Raw genomic sequence first — 25886 nt, forward strand, 5'->3', positions numbered from 1 at the left:
CTACCTCTGGTCAAGCTGCGCAATGCTCCCTTTTCTTTCAGAGACCTTCCTCTTGTTCCTGGGTGGAGATCCAGTGACTGCTTTGTCATGCCAGCCGCGCTTCACAGGGTTTCTTTAGAGACAGAGAAAAAAGCACGTAAGATTCCAGGGAAGCTTTCTATACATTAACAGTTTATTAATTAATTAATTTGCTTAAATGAAGACAATTATTTCATTCCACTCCCTACTACATATAAATCACATATCACAAATACATAAACAAAACAAACAGGTATTCCCGGCTCTCAGCGCAAAGCCTTTGCAGTGTTCTACCTCTGGTTAAACTGCTGGGGGTGGGCTGCCACTCCTGTACACTGCCAGGCTGGGGGTACTACGGTCTGCTGGGCTGCACTGGGACCGCCAGACTCCTAAACAGGGTGGAGAAGAAGACATGATATCAGCTGTAGGGACCAGTTATCTCTCTCCACAGGGAGACAGTTAGTGAGGGCGGCTGCAATGTGGCTCATGACATCAAAGGAGGCATATTGTTGGATTCTGCACCAAACTGAATTTCAATTACAATCATTAGTAACTTAACTCTCCTGATGGCCAGTTAATTGGTGTTTTAGTTACTAAATAATTCAATCAGGCCTTAGGGGGCGCAACTGACGTCACGACAATGAATTCCTCAGCTGCTAGATCCCGTTTCAGAACCATCCACTCTTACCTGTATCACAGACAGTTTTCTCCTCTTCCTCTGTGGAGATGCACTGTAGGGACAGAGACAAACATAATATCACAGCGTGCCAAAGAAAACACATGCAATTCTAATTCTGGCAATGTTTGCTATCATTTACAGAGAAATACATGACATTTCTAAATATCCTGGCTTACATTTAGACCTATAGAGAGAATTCTTTTAAAACAATGCATCTCTAGGTCAGCAGGTGGCAGCAACACTACGCAGCTCTGCACAGGAGATGTGACTTTTCTAAACGGCCGTTTAAGGGCTGTTGCGATGCACAGGGCTGGACCGAATCAACATATTCACCTTCCCATGAATCACAAAGTACAAACTTATCGCCATTTACTTCACTGTCAGAAGGCACATTCTTCTACATATAAATCACAGATCACACACTTATAAACACTACAGGTACAGGGTTGCACTTGTGTACATTGCAATCTGCACCTCTACTGTAAGACTCAGGGAAGAGGCATGTCTGATACAGTACAGACACAGAGACACCACTGGCTCTTGGGTACCCATAGTTTGGTACGAGCTTTAGGCTGGGGCTATATTCATATATTAGACTATGTTAATGATGATTTGTTTCTGTACTCTGCCAGGACAAACAGGCGTTCCCAGCTCTCAGTGTGAAGCTTTTGCAGTGTCCTACCTCTGGTCAAGCTGCGTAATGCTCCCTTTTCTTTCAGAGACCTTCCTCTTGTTCCTGGGTGGAGATCCAGTGACTGCGTTGTCATGCGAGCCGCGCTTCAGTGGGTTTCTTTTGGAGACAGAGAAAATAAGTACGTTAGATTCCAGGGAAGCTTTCTCTACATTAACAGTTAATTAATTAATTAATTAATTAATTAGCTTAAATGATGACAATTATTTTATTCCAATCCCTACTACATATCACAATCACACAATTCTGGAAATATTTGCTATCATTTACAGAGAAATACACGACATTTCTAAATATCCTGGCTTACATTTAGACCTATAGGGAGAATTATTTTAAAACAATGCATCTCTAGGTCAGCAGGTGGCAGCAACACTGCGCAGCTCTGCACAGAAGGTGTGACTTTTCTAAACGGCCGTTTAAGGGCTGTTGCGATGCACAGGGTTGACCGAATCAACATTTTCACCTTCCCATGAATCACGAAGTGCAAACCTATCGCCATTTACTTCACTGTCAGAAGACACATTCTACTGCATATCAATCACAGATCACACACTTATAAACACTACAGGTACAGGGTTGCATTTGTGTACATTGCAATCTGCACCTCTACTGTACGACTCAGGCAAGAGGCATGTCTGATACAGTACAGACACAGAGACACCACTGGCTCTTGGGTACTCATAGTTTGGTACAAGCTTTAGGCTGGGGCTATATTCATATATTAGACTATGTTAATGATGATTTGTTTCTGTATTCTGCCAGGACAAACAGGCGTTCCCAGCTCTCAGTGTGAAGCTTTTGCAGTGTCCTACCTCTGGTCAAGCTGTGTAATGCTCCCTTTTCTTTCAGAGACCTTCCTCTTTTTCCTGGGTGGAGATCCAGTGACTGCTTTGTCATGCCAGCCGCGCTTCACAGGGTTTCTTTAGAGACAGAGAAAAAAAGCACGTAAGATTCCAGGGAAGCTTTCTATACATTAACAGTTAATTAATTAATTAATTAATTAATTAATTAGCTTAAATGATGACAATTATTTTATTCCAATCCCTACTACATATCACAATCACACAATTCTGGAAATATTTGCTATCATTTACACAGAAATACACGACATTTCTAAATATCCTGGCTTACATTTAGACCTATAGGGAGAATTATTTTAAAACAATGCATCTCTAGGTCAGCAGGTGGCAGCAACACTGCGCAGCTCTGCACAGAAGGTGTGACTTTTCTAAACGGCCGTTTAAGGGCTGTTGCGATGCACAGGGTTGACCGAATCAACATTTTCACCTTCCCATGAATCACGAAGTGCAAACCTATCGCCATTTTCTTCACTGTCAGAAGACACATTCTACTGCATATCAATCACAGATCACACACTTATAAACACTACAGGTACAGGGTTGCATTTGTGTACATTGCAATCTGCACCTCTACTGTAATACTCAGGCAAGAGGCATGTCTGATACAGTACAGACACAGAGACACCACTGGCTCTTGGGTACTCATAGTTTGGTACAAGCTTTAGGCTGGGGCTATATTCATATATTAGACTATGTTAATGATGATTTGTTTCTGTATTCTGCCAGGACAAACAGGCGTTCCCAGCTCTCAGTGTGAAGCTTTTGCAGTGTCCTACCTCTGGTCAAGCTGTGTAATGCTCCCTTTTCTTTCAGAGACCTTCCTCTTTTTCCTGGGTGGAGATCCAGTGACTGCTTTGTCATGCCAGCCGCGCTTCACAGGGTTTCTTTAGAGACAGAGAAAAAAAGCACGTAAGATTCCAGGGAAGCTTTCTATACATTAACAGTTAATTAATTAATTAATTAATTAGCTTAAATGCAGACAATTATTTCATTCCACTCCCTACTACATATAAATCACATATCACAAATACATAAACAAAACCAACAAGTATTCCCGGCTCTCAGCGCAAAGCCTTTGCAGTGTCCTACCTCTGGTCAAGCTGCTGGGGGTGGGTCTCCACTCCTGTACACTGCCAGGCTGGGGGCACTACGGTCTGCTGGGCTGCACTGGGACCGCCAGACTCCTAAACAGGGTGGAGAAGAAGACATGATATCACCTGTAGGGACCAGTTATCTCTCTCCACAGGGAGACAGTTAGTGAGGGCGGCTGCAATGTGGCTCATGACATCAAAGGAGGCATATTGTTGGATTCTGCACCAAACTGAATTTCAATTACAATCATTAGTAACTTAACTCTCCTGATGGCCAGTTAGTTGGCGTTTTAGTTACTAAATAATTCAATCAGGCCTTAGGGGGCACAACTGACGTCACGACAATGAATTCCTCAGCTGCTAGATCCCGTTTCAGAACCATCCACTCTTACCTGTATCACAGACAGTTTTCTCCTCTTCCTCTGTGGAGATGCACTGTAGGGACAGAGACAAACATAATATCACAGCGTGCCAAAGAAAACACATGCAATTCTAATTCTGGCAATGTTTGCTATCATTTACAGAGAAATACACGACATTTCTAAATATCCTGGCTTACATTTAGACCTATAGAGAGAATTCTTTTAAAACAATGCATCTCTAGGTCAGCAGGTGGCAGCAACACTACGCAGCTCTGCACGGGAGGTGTGACTTTTCTAAACGGCCGTTTAAGGGCTGTTGCGATGCACAGGGTTGACCGAATCAATATTTTCACCTTCCCATGAATCACGAAGTGCAAACCTATCGCCATTTACTTCACTGTCAGAAGACACATTCTACTGCATATCAATCACAGATCACACACTTATAAACACTACAGGTACAGGGTTGCATTTGTGTACATTGCAATCTGCACCTCTACTGTAAGACTCAGGCAAGAGGCATGTCTGATACAGTACAGACACAGAGACACCACTGGCTCTTGGGTACTCATAGTTTGGTACAAGCTTTAGGCTGGGGCTATATTCATATATTAGACTATGTTAATGATGATTTGTTTCTGTACTCTGCCAGGACAAACAGGCGTTCCCAGCTCTCAGTGTGAAGCTTTTGCAGTGTCCTACCTCTGGTCAAGCTGCGTAATGCTCCCTTTTCTTTCAGAGACCTTCCTCTTGTTCCTGGGTGGAGATCCAGTGACTGCGTTGTCATGTGAGCCGCGCTTCAGTGGGTTTCTTTTGGAGACAGAGAAAATAAGTACGTAAGATTCCAGGGAAGCTTTCTATACATTAACAGTTAATTAATTAATTCGCTTAAATGAGGACAATTATTTTATTCCACTCCGTACTACATAAAAATCACATATCACAAATAAAAACAAATGCGTTCCCAGCTCTCCTACTTTGACTCCCCCAGTTCTCTCCTCTGGTTGTGTGCAGTTTTTGGCTGGTTGGTGGATGTGCTGGGGGCGACACTGTTGTCCATGTTGACCCCACATCTGCAAACCTCCATCCAATGGAAACAAGACTGGATGCTGGGCAAGAGTAGGGGAATACGTAGGAATGCATTAAGAATAAGTATCTCCACATTCTTAGCACTAGCTTTAAAACTGTAGTCAATCCCTAACAGGTCTGGAAAAGCAGCAAAGCCAGAGATTTAGTTTCCATGGGTGTCTAACAGATAAAGGCTGATGGTATTATACTTTCATTTGGAGGACTTCAGAAGTCCTGTACCTCGACACAAGGAAATACTCTTTTGCTTTGAAACTATCCAGGTGACATTAAGGTCAGCAAATAGATTCCAAAATCTCACAGCTTATATGTAGTGTTATAATCATTTGTACTTTTCTACCGGGGCATTTTATATTACATACAAATGCAAATTTCCTTTTCAATAAGAACATGTAGTGATTGCTCTCCAAATGTAAGATAATACCTTAAATATTTTAGTTTGAATTCTAGTATGACTAATATTTTAAACTAATATTTTATTTATATTATAATATTTTAGTTTTAATTACCTTCACAAAGGCAATTAAAAACTAGATTATAGAAGCATCATTACGACCATTTTCAATGGTTACAATTCAGAACCGTTCCTCATATTGAGGTTCTTATTTCTCTTTCCCCACAAATGACTCCAATTTCAAGATACATATTCATCAACTGAAAACACAGTGGATCTCGAGATTCAGCTCGACAGCTATTCCCTGCCTATTACAAGAAACACAACACAAGCACGCTCTTCAAAGTGTACAGTTTTTGTTTTTATCCCCAGCCCTATTAACACGTACTGTCTGCTGGGGGGGAAATCGTGGAGATGTGTCATTGTGATGAAGGGATGATTCAGAATTTCACTGGGGGTGATCCTTTTCTCTGAGTCAATCGTCAGCATCTTCTTCAGCAGGTCCACAAACTCCCGCCGGTCTGCCAGTTCTGCCCACAGGTCACTTCCTTCCAGCTCAGTTCGCATATTGATCTGTGGAGTGAAATGTGGGGAATTCTTCATAATGCCTGCTCTTTCCCAAAACAGTTATACATTGTAAGGTGAATTTAATACAAATAAAACTTAAAAACTTAAAATAAAGTTGAAAACAACAAAATTCAAGATATTGGTTCAGAAAATCTGAAAAAATAATATTTTCAAAATGGTGAGAAGGTGAGTGTGTGTGTGTGTGGTCAGTCTAGTTCTTACAGATACATTTGGTAGATGACAGGAGGCACAATCAATTAATCATACACTGCTTGAAATCAAAATTAAATATTTTGAAGGCATCTTTGGGGTCTATAAACATAGTTCAAATGCAGCATCAAACAAGTGCAAGTGTTTGAGGGATTACATACCTGTGCAACATCATCCAAGCAGTTGAAGATGTACTTCCTCTGCTCTTTCCATGCGATCCCTGTCTCTAATGGAGTCTGTGGATTCAGGAGTTGATTTTACACAGGTGTCACTCTCACCACACCGAGAGCCCTAATATACAGCAAAGGCTATTTCCAAAATATTTTTTAACTAGGCCAAATGTGTGCTTGATGATTGTAAAATTGAAATGTGGTTTGCAGTATAACATTTTAAATAAGTTTCTGCAGATGCATCAAACTAATGTCTTTCTCTACAGGTTCATGTACAGAGCTCATTGTCTTTGAATGGTATAGTCATTCACATTAGCAGAAGCAGCTGTGTTGAGATCTTACCCTCAGTCTCCACAGATGGTAGGGCAAGTCTGGGTCTCTGGCAAAGTACTTAGTCGTCTCTGTCCCTGCACTTAGCAGGTGGTCTGCTGGGAAACCCAGCGTCTGAATGATGTACCGAATCTAGAGAAAACATAAAATATATAAAGCAAAAGCCACCAAGAGAAATGTTGGATTTTCAAAAACCTGAACCAGGAGAAAGGTTTTCCTAACAGTGCTCTACACAACAGCACTTTTTCAGAGCTAGGAACCAACCATCTGTTGGTATCATTTAGTCTGGATACTTTAAACTAGGAACAGGATTAATTAATATGCAGCTCTTTACCTTTTTATTTGCAGAAACTGGTTATATGCAATATATGTTATACAAATGGTTAATAAGTGACCTGAGCAGGTTTTAAAAATGAATTGAAATACTAGAGAGAATGTAAATTAACTTATTTGGATACATATATCACTGCAGTATTCTAACTTATTTTGAGTATACTTCTACTGAAATACATGTTTTAGGAATGCAATACAACAGGTGTACCAGTGTTAGGAATGCAATACAACAGGTGTACCAGTGGAACTAACAAAAAATATGTATTGTATTTTGTAATACTTTTCTCTTTTGCAATAACGGATTACATTAACAAGTCATCATTAATTTCTATTACAGATTCTAGTGTCTTTTAGAGTATTCCTAAAGGGCAAGAAGCAGCTTCTCCAAAAATACATAGGGTTATACTTGCCCACATGCTCCTATACCTGTAAATATAACATGTATTTTTTCTTTACCTTATAATATCCCTGACATTGGTTTAACAGAAAATGTTTGTCTGTCTAACTGACTTATTTTGCCTTCTCTGCTGCACTGTACTTTCAGCAATGAAGTTTTGATCTGTACATTTTCTCACACAAACATACAGTAATGATTACATACCTGCAATTATTTTATCATTAAGAGGAGGTGTTTTTCCTTCTTTTAAAAAACTCTACAGATGCAATTGTAATTTTGTGAGGTGCAATTTATTCAACAATGTGTACCTTATGGCATGGAAAAACAAGTTGGGCCTCCATCTCACAATATAAATAATATGGCAGTCCAAAGAAATAAGCTGCTGTACCTTGCATGATGCCTATGCATGTTAACACATTCTGCAGCTCAGTTCTGAACACTGTACAAACATACAAAGAAATGTACAGTTGTGCTTTTCCCATAAGGGTGCACCGAGACGTCAGTGCTGCGCAGTTCTGTGTTCATAGAGTACAGCACAGGCCAGGGTGCAGACTATAGTTGGACTGGACAGAAAAGGCAGCTTCCAGCACTTACCTGATCATGGGTTGATGCCCCAGGGAACAGAGGAGTCCCCAAAAACAGTTCTGCAATGATGCAGCCCAGGGACCACATATCGATGGCTTCAGAAACGCGCAGGCCAAGGATCATCTCTGGAGCCCTGCAGAGACATGACATAAAGAAGCAGTGGGTTCAGTGTGGAGCAAGAGAGGCAAGAAATACACAGGATTTCAGATGGGGTGACTCTATAACCCTAAGGCCTGCTGTAACAAAGCCAACATCCCACAGTGAGGATACAAAACTAACAAAATCTGTAAAGAAGGAAGAACCAGCTGTGCTTTTGGGAACAGGAGAAGGCCCCTTTTCAAAACGTTTCCTATCTCCAGTTCACTGCTCCTTCCCTGTGCCGAAGCAACACTGTCATCCCTTGGAAACACTGTGCAGTATCAGCATCTCTCCAGATTTCTCCTTGTATATTACTGGAACCTCTCAGTAAATCAGTCCAGTCTGGTTTTCTATATTCCATACTGGCAAACAAGCCACCGTCTCCTCTTTACAATGTCAGCTACTGTACTGCATGTTCTTAAACTTCATATTCCATTTAACTCATTTAAATTCTGCTGTGGAGGACATCTGAAGTGAACGTAACTGTCTTCAGCCTAGTAAAAGCTTGGCACTGAAATGGCTTGGTGTACAGCACCAACAAAAAAGATATTAAAGAGCATGCTGCAGAATTTCCTCTCATTTCATGGTCATGAGTGTAGTTCTCACCATGAAAATATACATAGAAATGCTGACAAAGTTTTTGAACGTAAGATTAATGCTTCAGCACTCAGCCAGCTCCCTCACTACAAATACAAATGTACTTTTCAATCAAACAACGTCTTTGCCCCCACCTTAGAAATACTATGGTCGGGAAAGAGCATAAAACCCTCAAGAAAGATGGCTGCTTACATCCCCACACAAAAAACAACCCAGAGGTGAGTATTTTTCCCCTTTAGAATCCTGTGTGCTGCCATGCATTTAATACAGGACATATTCTTTAATGGAGTTCACATAGTGCTCTGAGTCAATGTTGTAAACACACTAGTTTTTGCTTACACTGAATTTGATTGAATAGTTTTTCAGGAACAATATTTTATTGTCCAGTAGCAAAACAGGCACAACTAAAAATGCTCAGGTAAAGGCCTAAGCTTATGTTTTGGTGAAATCTAGTTTCCTGACCAGATTAAAAAGTTTTTTTGTCATCCACATTGTCTTTTTATTTTGTCTCCTCCCATTTTCACTCCCATATTTTACAGATACTGGCCTTAATGTGATTAAAAACTATACATCTTCATGTATTATGTGCATTACGTGAACACAAAAGACTGAATCCAGAGGTGTCTTTAGAAAACACGATGCCACCTAGCTTTACCTGTAATATCTGGTCTGCAGGTAGGCAGGGAAATCTGTTTGTGAAACATGGGTGGCCAAGCCGAAGTCGATCAGCTTGACTCTGCACGGCTGTCTCTCCTGGTCCACTAACATGATATTGTCAGGCTTGAGGTCGGCGTGGATGATCCCCAAGGTCTTCAGTTTCATCAGGGCAGTGGCTAACTGCTGCAAGATCGGCCGGATAATCTCAAGCGGCAGAGGCCCCCTGTTGAGGATGTCGTACAGGCTCTTGTCCAGCATCTCGAAAACGATGCACGTGTGGCCCTTGTGCTGGAACCATTCGACTGCCCAGACAAAGTTGCTGTTCTTAGTGCTCTCTCTGGTCAGCATCTCCAGGATGACGATTTCAATCTCAACCTGCTGCTGATAGTCTGGGTGTTTGCTGAGGACCTTGATGGCCACAGTCTCATTGGTTTTCAATTTCAAGCACTTCACCACCTGGCCATAAGTACCCCGGCCCAGGTACTCCTGTACTTTATAGGTGCTCATATGGGAATAGAGCAACTCATGCTGTTTCAGATGGTAGTGCCCCTCTCCATTGTAGCCAGAGGACGTGGAGGTCTCAGGGGGCGTGAAGGAGGTTAAGGTGGTGGCCTCAGAGGTCCTCCAGCCATTGCTCTTGATCTGCTCTCTCCTGTGCCTAAGCCTGCAAGTCTCCGGCACGTTGGCTGAGTTGCCGGTAAGGTTGAGTGCGATTCTTCTCAAAAACTGCATCAAATTGCTTTAAAAAGTTAGCACTGAAAGACATATAAAGCAAAGGCAGAAATGTGAGACACAACCAATATACATTGCCAGCTTTCAGGAGTTCACAGCAGTTCAATCACACTGGCCTTAGTCAACAAACATTACTATGTTAAGGAAAGAAAGAAAAAGTGTACAGTAGAAAAATAAATCTTCAACCGAGCCTTTACCTCTTACAAAGATTGATATTAAGCCCCATTCACACTGAAATGCCGCCAAATTGCAGGCAAATTGCTGGCAACGTTTGCCTGATTTTTCCTGTTGCCCCCCCATTCACACTTGCTTTGAATGCGGGAAAATTGCCGACAAGGATGCATTCACACAGAAAACAGAGATTGCCGGCAAGAGCGCAGTGGCCCTGGGACCGAGACGCTACAGAAGCCCGTGGATTCGAGAGAGGAGCCCCGGACCGGCCCTGTGGACGTGTCTGTACAAGTAAAATACTCCGAGATGGATATTTAGGAGACGTCACACTACTGTGTTATTGTATATTTTTATAAAGTCAAAACAATCACCATTCGGCAGCCCTACGCTGATTATAATATTCACAAATATAGTAGCCCATTGCTGTGTTCTGTATAACTGCATGCAGTGTTTAATAGACAGCTGGATGCGTCATAATTCAGACTGTTGTCATATGATTATGAAAATGAATTGCTTTGCTGGTCAGATCTGCGCACATTGTGCACAACTTGAACGCATCCATGTATTATTTGGTTGTATCAGAAATAGTCAAATGTGTTAAGACTACATGTAGTAAATTTATTGCTGTCATTATTATTATTAATTTATTGTCAGACCTTACAAATAAGAGCAATACAAAGTGCGAAACTACAGTGCAGTTCAAAGCATAATGCAATTTACAATTTACACGCGTCTATACGAAATATACAGTGAACAATACAATGTAGTCATATGTTATGTTATTTGCTGCCATATATGCAACAATCATGTAAAATGTAAATATCCGGTGTTTCATTAATACAAAAGGAACCGAGCTCACTTGATTATTGCAATATGATCGGAGTCCTGAGAAAACACGGAAGTGAATCATGAAAACGAGCCCGAGTTACGAGCTGAGCAGTTTGTACACAAGACAGTGAGCAGCAGCGCCGACTGATACCTTGTGTCTCAGCAAACGAGTCGAACCGATTTCATTGTAAACGAACCCAGTGTGAGGGGTAACACGTTTGCCTGTATAGAGATACTATATTTTGTATTATTTATTAGTACATAACTTCTGACATGTGCGTCAATAGTTAGCATTACGTACGCCAACCCGTTGGTTCATCATTAACACTCAGAATTGCTGCTACTATAATATTTTCAACCTCTGCCATTTCTAACAACCCGGTCCGTTTCTGGTTACGGTCAGTTCTTATTCAAAGGTGGTTTAACCTTGTGTTGTGGTCGCAAAAATGCGCCCCTATTCAGATTGGTTACGCAGTTAGCTGACGCTGTGCGTCGACACGCAAGGACTTGAATTTGGCGGCAATCATTTTCCTGCTCCATTCAAACAGACACGTAGCCAGCAAATTGCAACGATTTGCCGGCAATGACCCATTCGCACAGACCTTGTCGGCAACAAAATGTTTCATTTTGAATGGGGTTTTACTCACCCAAAGCAAATATCGAACAAATCTCCAGTTGTCTAACTTCAGCTTCAACAGAACAAGGATTTGACTGATGCTTGGGATCTGGTACTATTTATATGAAGGCAAGGAAGTAGAATTTACTTGTGACGTAATATCAGTGGGCGTGGTCTCAGTTACTATGGTGAAGTCGTCTCACATGTATGTATAGACATTGTTAAAATGTCGATGCCGCTGTATGTAAATGACATGTTAATTAGAAAATATAATGTTGTCTATACATGCATACACTAAACCCAGTTTATACCTCAATAAACTACATTCCTAAACCTATACGGCTACGATAGCGCTTCAATGTATATATATATATATATATATATATATATATATATATATATATATATATATATATAATTATTATTATTATTATTATTATTCCTCAATCATGCCCAAAGTGCAGAGATGTGTAACTTGTGTTATTATTATTTTTTTTTAATTGGCTGTACCTGATATTTAAATAAATAAATAAATACAAATAAAATCACAATACCAACTTACCTAGAACACAAAGAAATGTTGATATAACGTTATTGTTAGTTTATTGTGGGTAACATCACAGGTCAGGACTGGAGGTCGTATTTGGGACAGACTAAAACGAATGACAAAACGGAATGCCCATAGACTACAATGAGGAAAACTCCCACACAGGAATCCAAAAATCCTGAATACACTTTCTTTTAAATAACCCCATATAAAACATAAAAGTGGAACTGCCTGGTATATCGAAAATGCACTGAAAACTTAGCAAATAGAATTGATTGCATATATATATATATATATATATATATATATATATATATATTCTGCTATCTATATTTATGTACACTGCAAGTTCAACCTTATCTGAAGAAATAAACTTGTAAATGAATAACTATGTAAAATGATTTGATATCTTGAAACAATTGTAAATCACCCTTGATAAAGTGTCTGCATAGAAATATTAATCATAAAGAATATGAATAAGCAATTAACAGCAATAAAGGCATCAGCATTATGATAATTAACTGAATAACTCTTATTTGCTTTGCATACTTAAAATTATATTGTTAATCCATTTCTTCACAGTAATTGACATTCAATAAGCAATTTTTATTTTATTACATTTTAATATTAAAGCAATAGGTAACCCAGGTCACTAAAGGGTTGAAATAGAATCTTGAAAAAAATGTTTTATATGTAGAAAAAAAAAATGTCATCAATATTACTCAAAGGGTAGTATTAATAATACGAGAAATTGATATGAAAATTATTTATTTTATGCAAGTGGAAACTAATTAGAGTAACCTGATGAGATCGCTGATTGGATGAAGCTAGAGAAAAAAAATCTATATATTGAGTGAGGAACATTTGAAAGTGAACTGTATTGAACACCAGATTTGAGTGTGGATATTTTGAGTAGAATAAAAAAGGGAAAGATTTGAATGAAGAGAAGCAGAGTCGATGGTTGTTTAACAATTACTTCAATTTTTTCCTTTTTTTGTTGGATTATTTTCTCCTTGGTGAGTAACACTTTCTTTATAAGATATGTTTGAGTTTTGAATTTGAGAATGTATATATGGAATGGTGATGTAATTGCCGTTTTAAAATAGACCTGTGCATTTCTGTAAAGTGATGTTAAGTATAAGAAAAAAAATGAATGTGTAAATGGTGTTAAATGTTGAAGGAGAAATGAATACATTTTTGTGAAGATAGTTTTTTTTCTTTCTTTCTTTTCTTTTTCTTTCTTCAGTGAAGTGATTACCACGAGGTGTAAGCTTTGCTAACCCTGTACAGATTTCTGGTGTATCAGCTGTACGTGAGCTGATTAGCATGTGTGTTTTCCGTGTATGAGGAGTAGAATTGATCAGACCGATCGTTTTTTTTTTTTATTTAAACCGTTTATTCGAAATTGAAATGAGATATAGTGACAGTGTGAACATTTGAGAAATGAACATAATGATTATTATTTTGTCTTTGTGTTTGCAAGGCCGTTTTTTTTTCTCCCCAACTTCTCTTTTCTTTCTGTGCATGTATGTGAATGTTTCTTCTGCTGTGATCCTGAGCTCCAACGGTTGCGGGTTGCTTGGACTGGCGAGCCATGCCCATCTGATTCGTACCTGGTGACATCATTTCAAGAGTGTGAAAATACTGAGTGGTAGGACAAAATATTTTTTTCCTTTTCTTACTGGACCGAACTGCCTTATTAATTTTTTTTTTTAGATTCGCTGGATTGAGAAACCGATTTTCCATGGACTAAGGAAACTATTCATTTTTTTTCCTTTTTCTTTCTTTTCACGTGACCCCTCTGCATTATTTTCTTTAAACTGAGACACTGATTTTGAATTGAGACATTGTTTATATTTCTCATTTGATATTTTAGTTAAATGAGACATGTGCTGTTGTTTATATTGTTTCTATTTTTTTCCTTGTATTTCACTTCAAGAGTTACTGTGAAAAGAATCTAAAAGAGGAAAAGAGAAAAAAAAGAAAATTTAAATTTAAATATAGATACCTTTCTCATGGTTAATACTTACCATTAATGACATAGTGGTTATTTCCCTTCCTGCTCTTGCTGTGTGGGTGTGTGTGTGTGTGTGTGTGTGTGTGTGTGTGTGTGTGTGTGTGTGTTTTTTTTCTCCAGAGAGTCGTACTTAGTCTTCTGACACTGGTCCAAAATGTTTTTTAAATTGTGGTTTATAGCTAACAAGCTACAAGTGTGTGACCCACAAGCATTATTACCTTCTGTGTAAAACTTCTGCAGAGAAAGACACATTCTTCCAGCAGTCGACAAATCTTTAGCACAGTTGGAAGGAGCTGCAGTCTTCTCAAAGCTCAACACCACTTCAGGATTTTGGCAAATACCACAAAGACTCAGCACCACTGACCACATTCATCACATCCTTTGAACGATACTGCTTCCAGAGGTTGCCGTTTGGAATCTCTTCATGGCCCGAACACTTTCAGAAGAGAATTTTACAGCTCTTACATGGAATCAGAGGAAAAGTGTGTAATGCCAATGATATACTAGTCAATGGAAAAAACAGAGAAGAGCATGACAAAAGACTACATAAAGTACTGAAAAAATTCCAACAGGCCGGTCTGACACTGAATGACAAGTGCCAGTTTGCAGTAAAACAGCTGAAGTTCTTGGGTGAGTTCCGAAGGATTACAAGCAGATCCAGAAATTATCAAAGCGATCTTAGACATGCCAGAACCCAATGTGGCAGATGTTTGCCGGTTCATTGGCATGGTGAATTTTGCATGAAAGTTCTCAGCAAACCTGCCGAACCTCACAAAACCCATCCGTGATCTATTAAGCAGTGACAGTAGTTGAGCATGGGAGACTCAACAAAAGAAGGCATTTGAAAAGTTCACCAGCAATTCTGGCACAATACATCCTAAACAAGATTCAAGGGTGTCAGCTGATGCTTCCTTGTAACAGGGTTCCCGCGACACCTTAAAAAGTCTTAAAAGGTCTTAAAATAAAATCTGGGAAAATAAGGTTATGAATTGTCTTAAATTTACTGTACATTTGCTGTAGGTATTAAATTTGCAGATGGTGCGTTTAAGGTTGATGGGAAAATTGTCACGCACAGTGGCACTGTACGTAAAACGTCTAATTAGCGTGTATTTGTTTGATTAAAAGACTACTTAGGCGGATCCGCCCAAAATTACAAAGTATTAAATATCTGAGAAACGATTAGAAAAAAAGACGTGTTTTTTTTAGATGCGTAGCTGAAATTCTGCTGAAAAGAGCCATGTGTGGTTTGTTTACATCGCGTTCTCAGAAACTGGTTATATGCAATATATGTTAAGAGGAGGTGTTTTTCCTTCTTTTAAAAAACTCTACAGATGCAATTGTAATTTTGTGAGGTGCAATTTATTCAACAATGTGTACCTTATGGCATGCAAAAACAAGTTGGGCCTCCGTCTCACAATATAAATAATATGGCAGCAGAGCAACAGAGGCAAGAAAGACACAGGATTTCAGACAGGGGGTGACTCTATAACCCTAAGGCCTGCTGTAACAAAACCAACATCCCACAGTGAGGATACAAAACTAACAAAATCTGTAAAGAAGGAAGAACCAGCTGTACTTTTGGGAACAGGAGAAGGCCCCTTTTCACAATGTTTCCTATTTTTTGTTAGCTTCCCAATCTCCAGTTCAGTGCTCATTCCCTGTGCCGAAGCAACACTGTCATCCCTTGGAAACACTGTGCAGTATCAGCATATCTCCAGATTTCTCCTTGTATATTACTGGAACCTCTCAGTAAAACAGTCCAGTCTGGTTTTCTATATTCCATACTGGCAAACAAGCCACCGTCTCCTCTTTACAATGTCAGCTACTGTACTGCATGTTCTTAAACTTCATATTCCATTTAACTCATTTAAATTCTGCTGTGGAGGACATCTGAAGTGAACGTAACTGTCTTCAGCCTAGTAAAAGCTTGGCACTGAAATGGCTTGGTGTACAGCACCAACAAAAAAGATATTAAAGAGCATGCTGCAGAATTTACTCTCATTTCAAGGTCATGAGTGTAGTTCTCACCATGAACATATACATAGAAATGCTGACAAAGTTTTCGAACGTAAGATTAATGCTGGGGCACCAGCACTCAGCCAGCTTCCTCACTACAAATACAAATGTACTTTTCAATCAAACAACGTCTTTGCCCCCACCTTAGAAATACTATGGTCGGGAAAGAGCATGAAACCCTCAAGAAAGATGGCCGCTTACATCCCCACACAAAACACAACCCAGAGGTGAGTATTTTTCCCCTTTAGAATCCCGTGTGCTGCCATGCATTTAATACAGGACATATTCTTTAATGGAGTTCTCATAGTGCTCTGAGTCAATGTTGTAAACACACTAGTTTTTGCTTACTGATTGAATAGTTTTTCAGGAACAATATTTTACAGTCCAGTAGCAAAACAGGCTCAACTAAAGATGCTCAAGTAAAAGCCTAAGCTTATGTTTTGGTGAAATCTAGTTTCCTCCCCAGATTAAAAAGTTGTTTTGTCATCCACATTAGTAGTGATATAGGGCACTTTTTCGGAAGGGGGGGCTGCGGGGAATTTGACCTTTGACCTGAACTTGAGTTGAACTCGGGGGGGGGGGCCTTCCTATGGGGGTTAAGGGGAGATTTGACGTTTTGACCTTGAACTTGAGTTGAACTCGGGGAGGCCCCTTCCTAGGGGGTGGGGGGGGCCCTTCCTAGGGGGTGGGGGGCCTTCCTAGGGGGTGCGGGGTGCTTGTACCGCGTCACAGAATAATTACCATATTGATGGGTTCCGAAGAAATGTGCAGGGTGGTGGGGGTCTTCAACTGTTTTTCAAACCCTCCAAAAGATTTGTCTTTAAGCCAGACTGATTCTTTAGTAAAATAGCTATTTTTCTCTATACGTGTGAAGCTCCAAAAGAGCGCTATGTATACCCTTCAGATTCTTTAGAAAACATAGATATTTGTCCCTACGCTAGTGAAGCTCCAAAAGAGTTGTATTTAAGTCCTCCCGATTTATTTAGTAGAATAGCTATTTTTCCCTACGCGAGTGAAGCTCCAAAAGAGCTCTATTAAAGCCCTCCCGATTCTTTAGTAACATAGATACTTCTACTTAAGCGAGATCCGCGAGGCTGTCTCTTCAACAGGGCCAAAGGGGTTACCTCTTTCAAATGGACAAGGGTTATGTCGGTCTGGAGCTTTTTGAGCTAGTGGGGGTGGCAAGGAGATGTCTACGTCTTTAGTATGTTTGGAGGCGGAGTTGACAGGGCACTGAAGAAATAGCCTATCACGTTAGAGTTTGGTTTGAATAATTTAAATATATGGGGGCGGAGCTAACAGGGCACTGGTGACAGGTGGGGTCTGTTTTCAATTTAAGAAGCGGCTCTGTTTACATTTGAGGCGATGGGCCCCCCAGCCCCGGATAATGGAATGTGTTGAGAGATAGCGATCTGTAAAAGCGGTGAGGGGCTGTGGACGGCTTGAGAGACACAAGATGGACTGAACTTTAGAAAATCCTGAATATGAGCAAAATGAAAAGAAATGTAATACAGAAAATGTAAATTAAAACTTTCAGTAATCAGCATAATCTCACTAAATACTACACCAACCCAAGACCAATATTTTCTTGCATTTCAGAAGATCTCAAACGTATTATTTAAAGAACAGATACAATGTAAAGATTGAATAAATACAATTATGAAGTTTTAAAGGTGTGTGTGTGTGTGTGTATTCACAACAGCGTGCAATGTAAATTAAATGTAACTAAGTTAAGAATTCCTTAAATATAGAAGAGTTATAGAATATATATGTTATATAAGAAGCATAGACTATATATGTAGAAACTGGGAAATTTCAATACAACTCAATAAAATCAGCATTTGTAATAATATTAGTAACCAAACATCAAATTATTTTAAATAAATATGTAATATAATCCATTCATGCATTAAGATTAAGTAAATACACTCAATACGATCTCAGCACATCCTATGTGTGTATGTGTGTGTGTGTGTGTGTGTGTGTGTGTGTATGTATATTTATATAATTTACACATTAGAATAGCTTGACAATATCAAGTTTGAACAGCCTTCAGTACATTTAAGTAGTATCATTCTTACAGAGGGGTGTCTGTGTGTGCGTGTGTGTGTGTGTGTGTGTGTGTGTGTTTACATATATACCGAGTGCAAGCTGGAGATCACAGCCCCCTGGTTTCTTTTCTTTTTCTTTTTCAGATCCTAATAAGATTCAGCCCTTCCTCCACTTTGCACAGATTTGTACTAGATTGCAACTTTTACGTACAGAGCTAAAGAATGATAAGTCAGGCTAAATGGTCTAAACTTTAGAAAATCCTGAATATGCACAAAAGTAAAAGAAATGTAGTACAGAAAATGTAATTGGAACTTTCAGTAATCAACATAATATCAGTAAATACCACTCCTACCCAAGACCTATATTATCCGGTATTGTAGAATATATCAAACGTGTTATTTAAAGAAAAGGTAAATGTAAAGCTTGAATAAATACAAATATAATGTTTTAAATGTTTGTGTGTGTGTGTGTGTGTGTATTCACAACAACCGGTGATGTAAATCAAATGTAACGTTACTAAGTTAACTTAAGAAATCCTTAGAAGAACCATAGAATATATATGTAGAAACTGTGAAATGTCAATAGAACTCAATAAAAGCAGCATTTGTAATAATATTAGTAACAAAACATCAAATTATTTTAAATAAATATCTAATGTAATCCATTCATGCAATAAGATTAAGTAAATACACAATATGATTTAAGCAAAAATCAATGTTTGTATGTATATTTATATAATTTACACATTACAATAGCTTGGGGGTGCAGTCTGAAGACTTTAATGGTCTTGGTTGTATTGACAGTAAGACATTTGAACAGACTTTAGACATATTAAATATGTATCATTCATTAAGTATGTGTCTATTAAAACAGTAGATTTATACTTTTTCTAGAAAAATAATCTCCAGTCTCAGCATCTCAGGGAGTGAGACCGACCTAGCAGCACATAAACAGAATACAGACAGAGGCCAGAGGGAGCAGCAACCTTAGAGACAACAGCGAAAGAAATGCGCAGGGAGACACAGTCACACTAGAGTCACACCGGATCATACGTGAATCCAGCAGGTCTGTAGTGAGATAGGGTTAACACAAAACAATCAGGCACAGAAAAAGAGAGATTGGCTAGAAATAGAGAAAACCGATAAAAAATAAATAGAAAATACATACATACATAAATAAATAACCATAATAACAGGGTGAGTTATAAAGACCAAACCGACACACTCGAATATTTGAACGTTTTATTAAGAATTTGCTTACAGTCATTCCACTGATGCCCTGACATGATCACACTGCAGTGGAGGGGCTTCACAAGAAGCACGTCCTGCTCTCAGCACCGCGGTGGGGGTTTGCAGGAGCGGCACGGTTCCATCAACAACACAAAACTAGACCCCCTAATGACTGAGAATTTATCACCAGAAAACCTGTACAAATCCAGCGGTCAGGCACTTCTACCCTGTCTGAGTAATGTGATTCAGTAACATCTCTAAATGATATTCTGTATAAATTCTATGTAGTTCTTATCTGGGTGTCTGATTTTAAGTCTTCCTTTTTATGGTTTTAAACCATTTTTGCAATTAAGTGATATTGTACAGATATGTGAGACACCAGATGTATTTCACTAGTTTTGCAAACTGCTTTATGAGACTCATTGTCTGTATCTAAGTAATGTACAATTGTGCTGAAACATGCACAGTGTACTGAAATACATGACATACTGATGTGATAGATTTTACTATTTCGCTACAAATGTTGAAATTTGGGAAATGCTTTATTATTATTATGATTATTATTATTATTATTATTATTATTATTATTATTATTATAATTATCATTAATATTATTATTATTATTTCTTGGCAGACGCCCTTATCCAGGGCAACTTACAACATAAGTGCAATATAAAATGTATATTCTATATCAAAGTCAATTCCAGTTGTAACAAAGCACAAATAGCAAACAGAAATAGTCTATATGTTATATTCAAAATACTTTGTGGGCTTATTGCATATATTGATTTTATTATTTTTATTACACATAGGTCTCCTCAAGAGGAGTTTAAGCGGCTCTGTATGGGTTGGGGTGGGGGTCTGAGCTCAGGCATATCCAGAAGCCTTAATGTCCTGCTCTGTTTCAAGAGCCAGGTTTAGCCATTTGGCATTCCTTTTAACTGTATGTAGTCTGGTGATAACATAAAGCTGTTTTTTATGTTTACACATAGTGACAGACTGACAGACAGACACAGCATCACCCTGAACAGATCTGTCAAATCAACAGCTGGGACCTAACAGCATATAGTTTAAGCATCTAGGGTTTAAAACGCATCGCAGATTCTCAGTCACCCGGCCAATAGTTTACTGATTATCTTTGAAACGTGAGCAGAAACAGCACCAGCGCAATTCAGATTAATATTCTATACATTGAGCTGATGTAGCATCATTTCCATCCTTCCCACCTTGTGTATGTTATTAACAATAAAGAAGCATTTCATAAAATAGATACCTCTCTGATTCTTATTTTGTACAAAAACATGTTCTTACCGGCTTGTGTCTCTCTCTGCTAAATCTGATTTCGCTTTACTGTACAACCCGTACCCCAAATAACATTCAAAATAAGTAAAGTAGTTAAAAAGACAAAAGTTATGCACATCAACCTGTTCGATGTGTCCCTGTATACAAATTAAAGAAGTATTGTTTTAATGACCTCCTTGACTCCTGTACACTCTGAGTCATCCAACGTTTTGCTAAAAAGGTCTGATCTGACCGCGCTGGGGAGAAATCGATGGGGGAGGAGAGTCCAGCTAAGAAAATAAAAAAAAGATCCGGCCTCTGTGGAGAGCCGCCTGAAAAGCTGCGTGGAATGCGGCCCGTACATTCACAGCCCCTCTCTTATCTGAACCCCCTGACACAGATCCTCCACAGCCGACCGGACAGCACAATGTCACATCACAGCAGTGCAAATGCAGGGTGTCTGTCTAGTTAGTTAGATAGTTGTATGAATTCTCAGCATTGACACTGTTAAGGCTGTACAGAAACGCATGAGAACTGCAAGGTCTTGATGTTTTTATTTTTCCTTACTAAGGTATTATCAGGACAGGATCAGTAAACTAAAGGAAAATAAAATGAAATGTTTGTGCTTTAAAAGATTAATTTCACTTTACATTTGTATTGATTTGTATTACAATTAACTTCAATAATAACTAAACTGACCACCCACCACTGCCTGTCTGTGAGCACACTAAAGACAAATTAAACTTTCCAAATAGTGACATTAAAAATACACTAACTTGAAAGTTTAAATATTGCATCTAAGAGGGGTTTAAAATTAAATGATTGAGATTTAACAGATTAGTAATTGTAAGAATAAGTAGCATCTTAATGGTTACCTTGAATTCAGGGCAACACAGTTAATGAACGGGCAGGGCTATTAAGCCTGGTTGAACATTATTCAAAATACAACACTAGTGATCATCTGGTGCATTACACAAATTGGGGGACAGGATTTCTCAGGCTTTAAGGGGGTTGAACCACCGTCACACGTCCCACAGCATAGGACACTGACTCTCGTACCCCCGTCATCTGTCTGCATTACCCCTGAAATGAAAAGTACAGCCTCAACCACATCAGTTTTTCTGACAGCATGTTTAATAAAATCTTATTGATTTGTTGTTTTATTCAGCACATGTATTTTAAATCACATGAACACAGTTTTTATACTGGTGGACATATTTGGCTTTTGGGCCCGATATACAAGCAATTTTTAAGCGGGATTTGACTTATCAGTAAAATACAGGCTAAAGACAAAGGTTCATTTTAACAAAGATCAAGATTTTATTTTATTTTATTGTTTTGGATTTATTCAACCCTAATCAAATGCATTATTATAAATCACAATGCTGAATACAAACAGGGAGCCTATAACAAATACTCAGGGGGAATCTGCTTTAGATTAGTACGTAATTTCAAATAACTAGACCAAATACCTCAAACACATCAGAAATAACTGTTTAGAAAGACTTTCCGTCTTTATGACATTAGTCGGCTGAAAACGGTTTTCAAAGTAAGATAAAATAAACAAATGTGTAACTTTAAATAAAAAAACAACAACATTTTACTCATTTGTGACAATAAAGAAAACTAAGTTGAGGCCCTAAAACAGAGACCTAATAAATGCTTAGAAACAACAACACATTTGTGTCGTTCAAATAAGAAAATTGAAAAGCGGGGGACCACAGCCCAGGTGGAAGGGATCTAACTGTGTCTGTGTGTTAAAAAGTCACAAAACATGATTGTGAAAACTGTGACTCATTACATAAGTTTGAATTACTATTTATTTATTTGTTTTCTTTACAGTTTTCTTTCTGGTTGAGCATCCTGAAAAGAACTGCACATTCATATCAGATCAGGGGTTTGATATGAGAGAGCTGTGAACTCAGCGATCGGTAATAAGCATCAGTCACAGGCTAGAGGCCCCCAGCCCGGGGTGGAGCCGCTTATCAAAACCCCTGCAGGGGCAGAGCAGGCGCCTCTAAGAGCTCCTCTGGTTGGTAGCACAGACCGAGGACCTAGGTAGTAGGGGTGCTTTCTTGTTTAGTTGTATCATATATACCAAATTTTCTTTTACGGATATCGAGCGTAAAGATTTTTTTAAAGACAAATATTGAAATAATAGAGGAAAGTCAGACAATAGAATTAATTGTAACATTTAGAATTGCCCTATAGGAGGTATGTATGAGGTGGATTATAGCCTTAAATAGATCAAATGAAAACATATATATATATATATATACACTCACCTAAAGGATTATTAGGAACACCATACTAATACTGTGTTTGACCCCCTTTCGCCTTCAGAACTGCCTTAATTCTACGTGGCATTGATTCAACAAGGTGCTGAAAGCATTCTTTAGAAATGTTGGCCCATATTGATAGGATAGCATCTTGCAGTTGATGGAGATTGGTGGGATGCACATCCAGGGCACGAAGCTCCCGTTCCACCACATCCCAAAGATGCTCTATTGGGTTGAGATCTGGTGACTGTGGGGGCCAGTTTAGTACAGTGAACTCATTGTCATGTTCAAGGAACCAATTTGAAATGATTCGACCTTTGTGACATGGTGCATTATCCTGCTGGAAGTAGCCATCAGAGGATGGGTACATGGTGGTCATAAAGGGATGGACATGGTCAGAAACAATGCTCAGGTAGGCCGTGGCATTTAAACGATGCCCAATTGGCACTAAGGGGCCTAAAGTGTGCCAAGAAAACATCCCCCACACCATTACACCACCACCACCAGCCTGCACAGTGGTAACAAGGCATGATGGATCCATGTTCTCATTCTGTTTACGCCAAATTCTGACTCTACCATCTGAATGTCTCAACAGAAATCGAGACTCATCAGACCAGGCAACATTTTTCCAGTCTGTCCAATTTTGGTGAGCTTGTGCAAATTGTAGCCTCTTTTTCCTATTTGTAGTGGAGATGAGTGGTACCCGGTGGGGTCTTCTGCTGTTGTAGCCCATCCGCCTCAAGGTTGTACGTGTTGTGGCTTCACAAATGCTTTGAAGCATACCTCGGTTGTAACGAGTGGTTATTTCTGTCAAAGTTGCTCTTCTATCAGCTTGAATCAGTCGGCCCATTCTCCTCTGACCTCTAGCATCAACAAGGCATTTTCGCCCACAGGACTGCCGCATACTGGATGTTTTTCCCTTTTCACACCATTCTTTGTAAACCCTAGAAATGGTTGTGCGTGAAAATCCCAGTAACTGAGCAGATTGTGAAATACTCAGACCGGCCCGTCTGGCACCAACAACCATGCCACGCTCAAAATTGCTTAAATCACCTTTCTTTCCCATTCAGACATTCAGTTTGGAGTTCAGGAGATTGTCTTGACCAGGACCACACCCCTAAATGCATTGAAGCAACTGCCATGTGATTGGTTGGTTAGATAATTGCATTAATGAGAAATTGAACAGGTGTTCCTAATAATCCTTTAGGTGAGTGTATATATATATATATATATATATATATATATATATATATATATATATATATATATATATTTTGCTATCTATATTTATGTACACTGCAAGTTCAACCTTATCTGAAAAAATAAACTTGTAAATGAGCAACTATGTAAAATGATGTGATATCTTGAAACAATTGTAAATCACCCTTGATAAAGTGTCTGCATAGAAATATTAATAAAGCATATGAATAAGCAATTAACAGCAATAAAGACATTATGATAATTAACTGAATAACTCTTATTTGCTTTGCATACTTAAAATTATGTTGTTAATCCATTTCTTCACAGTAATTGACATTCAATAAGCAATTTCTATTTTATTACATTTTAATATTAAAGCAATATGTAACCCAGGTCACTAAAGGGTTGAAATAGAATCTTGAAAAAAAAAAGTGTCATCAATATTACTCAAAGGGTAGTATTAATAATACGAGAAATAGATATGAAAATTATTTATTTTATGCAAGTGGAAACTAATTAGAGTAACCTGATGAGATCGCTGATTGGATGAAGCTAGAGAAAAAAAATCTATATATTGAGTGAGGAACATTTGAAAGTGAACTGTATTGAACACCAGATTTGAGTGTGGATATTTTGAGTAGAATAAAAAAGGGAAAGATTTGAATGAAGAGAAGCAGAGTCGATGGTTGTTTAACAATTACTTCCATTTTTTCCTTTTTTTGTTGGATTATTTTCTCCTTGGTGAGTAACACTTTCTTTATAAGATATGTTTGAGTTTTGAATTTGAGAATGTATATATGGAATGGTGATGTAATTGCCGTTTTAAAATAGACCTGTGCATTTCTGTAAAGTGATGTTAAGTATAAGAAAAAAAATGAATGTGTAAATGGTGTTAAATGTTGAAGGAGAAATGAATACATTTTTGTGAAGATAGTTTTTTTTCTTTCTTCAGTGAAGTGATTACCACGAGGTGTAAGCTTTGCTAACCCTGTACAGATTTCTGGTGTATCAGCTGTACGTGAGCTGATTAGCATGTGTGTTTTCCGTGTATGAGGAGTAGAATTGATCAGACCGATCGTTTTTTTTTTTTATTTAAACCGTTTATTCGAAATTGAAATGAGATATAGTGACAGTGTGAACATTTGAGAAATGAACATAATGATTATTATTTTGTCTTTGTGTTTGCAAGGCCGTTTTTTTTTCTCCCCAACTTCTCTTTTCTTTCTGTGCATGTATGTGAATGTTTCTTCTGCTGTGATCCTGAGCTCCAACGGTTGCGGGTTGCTTGGACTGGCGAGCCATGCCCATCTGATTCGTACCTGGTGACATCATTTCAAGAGTGTGAAAATACTGAGTGGTAGGACAAAATATTTTTTTCCTTTTCTTACTGGACCGAACTGCCTTAATTTTTTTTTTTAGATTCGCTGGATTGAGAAACCGATTTTCCATGGACTAAGGAAACTATTCATTTTTTTTCCTTTTTCTTTCTTTTCACGTGACCCCTCTGCATTATTTTCTTTAAACTGAGACACTGATTTTGAATTGAGACATTGTTTATATTTCTCATTTGATATTTTAGTTGAATGAGACGTGCTGTTGTTTATATTGTTTCTGTTTTTTTCCTTGTATTTTACTTCAAGAGTTACTGTGAAACGAATCTAAAAGAGGAAAAGAGAAAAAAAAGAATTTAATTTTAAATATAGATACCTTTTTCATGGTTAATACTTACCATTAATGACATAGTGGTTATTTC

The 25886-nt window shown here is 38.5% G+C and overlaps 1 protein-coding gene across 1 annotated transcript in view; it reads right to left on the reverse strand.

Moving 5' to 3' along the window:
* The window catches only part of LOC136749046 (uncharacterized), a 57423-nt gene continuing 31537 nt past the window's right edge, over positions 1 to 25886 (reverse strand). Inside the window, exons 18-26 of the mRNA XM_066702985.1 lie at positions 4404 to 4511; positions 3732 to 3774; positions 3338 to 3432; positions 3025 to 3132; positions 2201 to 2308; positions 1380 to 1487; positions 707 to 749; positions 313 to 407; positions 1 to 112 (exon numbers count right to left, since the gene is read on the reverse strand). Coding sequence (XP_066559082.1) covers positions 1 to 112; positions 313 to 407; positions 707 to 749; positions 1380 to 1487; positions 2201 to 2308; positions 3025 to 3132; positions 3338 to 3432; positions 3732 to 3774; positions 4404 to 4511 — 820 coding nt within the window. The remainder of the gene's footprint in view (positions 113 to 312; positions 408 to 706; positions 750 to 1379; positions 1488 to 2200; positions 2309 to 3024; positions 3133 to 3337; positions 3433 to 3731; positions 3775 to 4403; positions 4512 to 25886) is intronic.

The sequence above is a fragment of the Amia ocellicauda genome, chromosome 5, assembly GCF_036373705.1.
Source record: "Amia ocellicauda isolate fAmiCal2 chromosome 5, fAmiCal2.hap1, whole genome shotgun sequence".
NCBI lineage: Eukaryota > Metazoa > Chordata > Actinopteri > Amiiformes > Amiidae > Amia > Amia ocellicauda.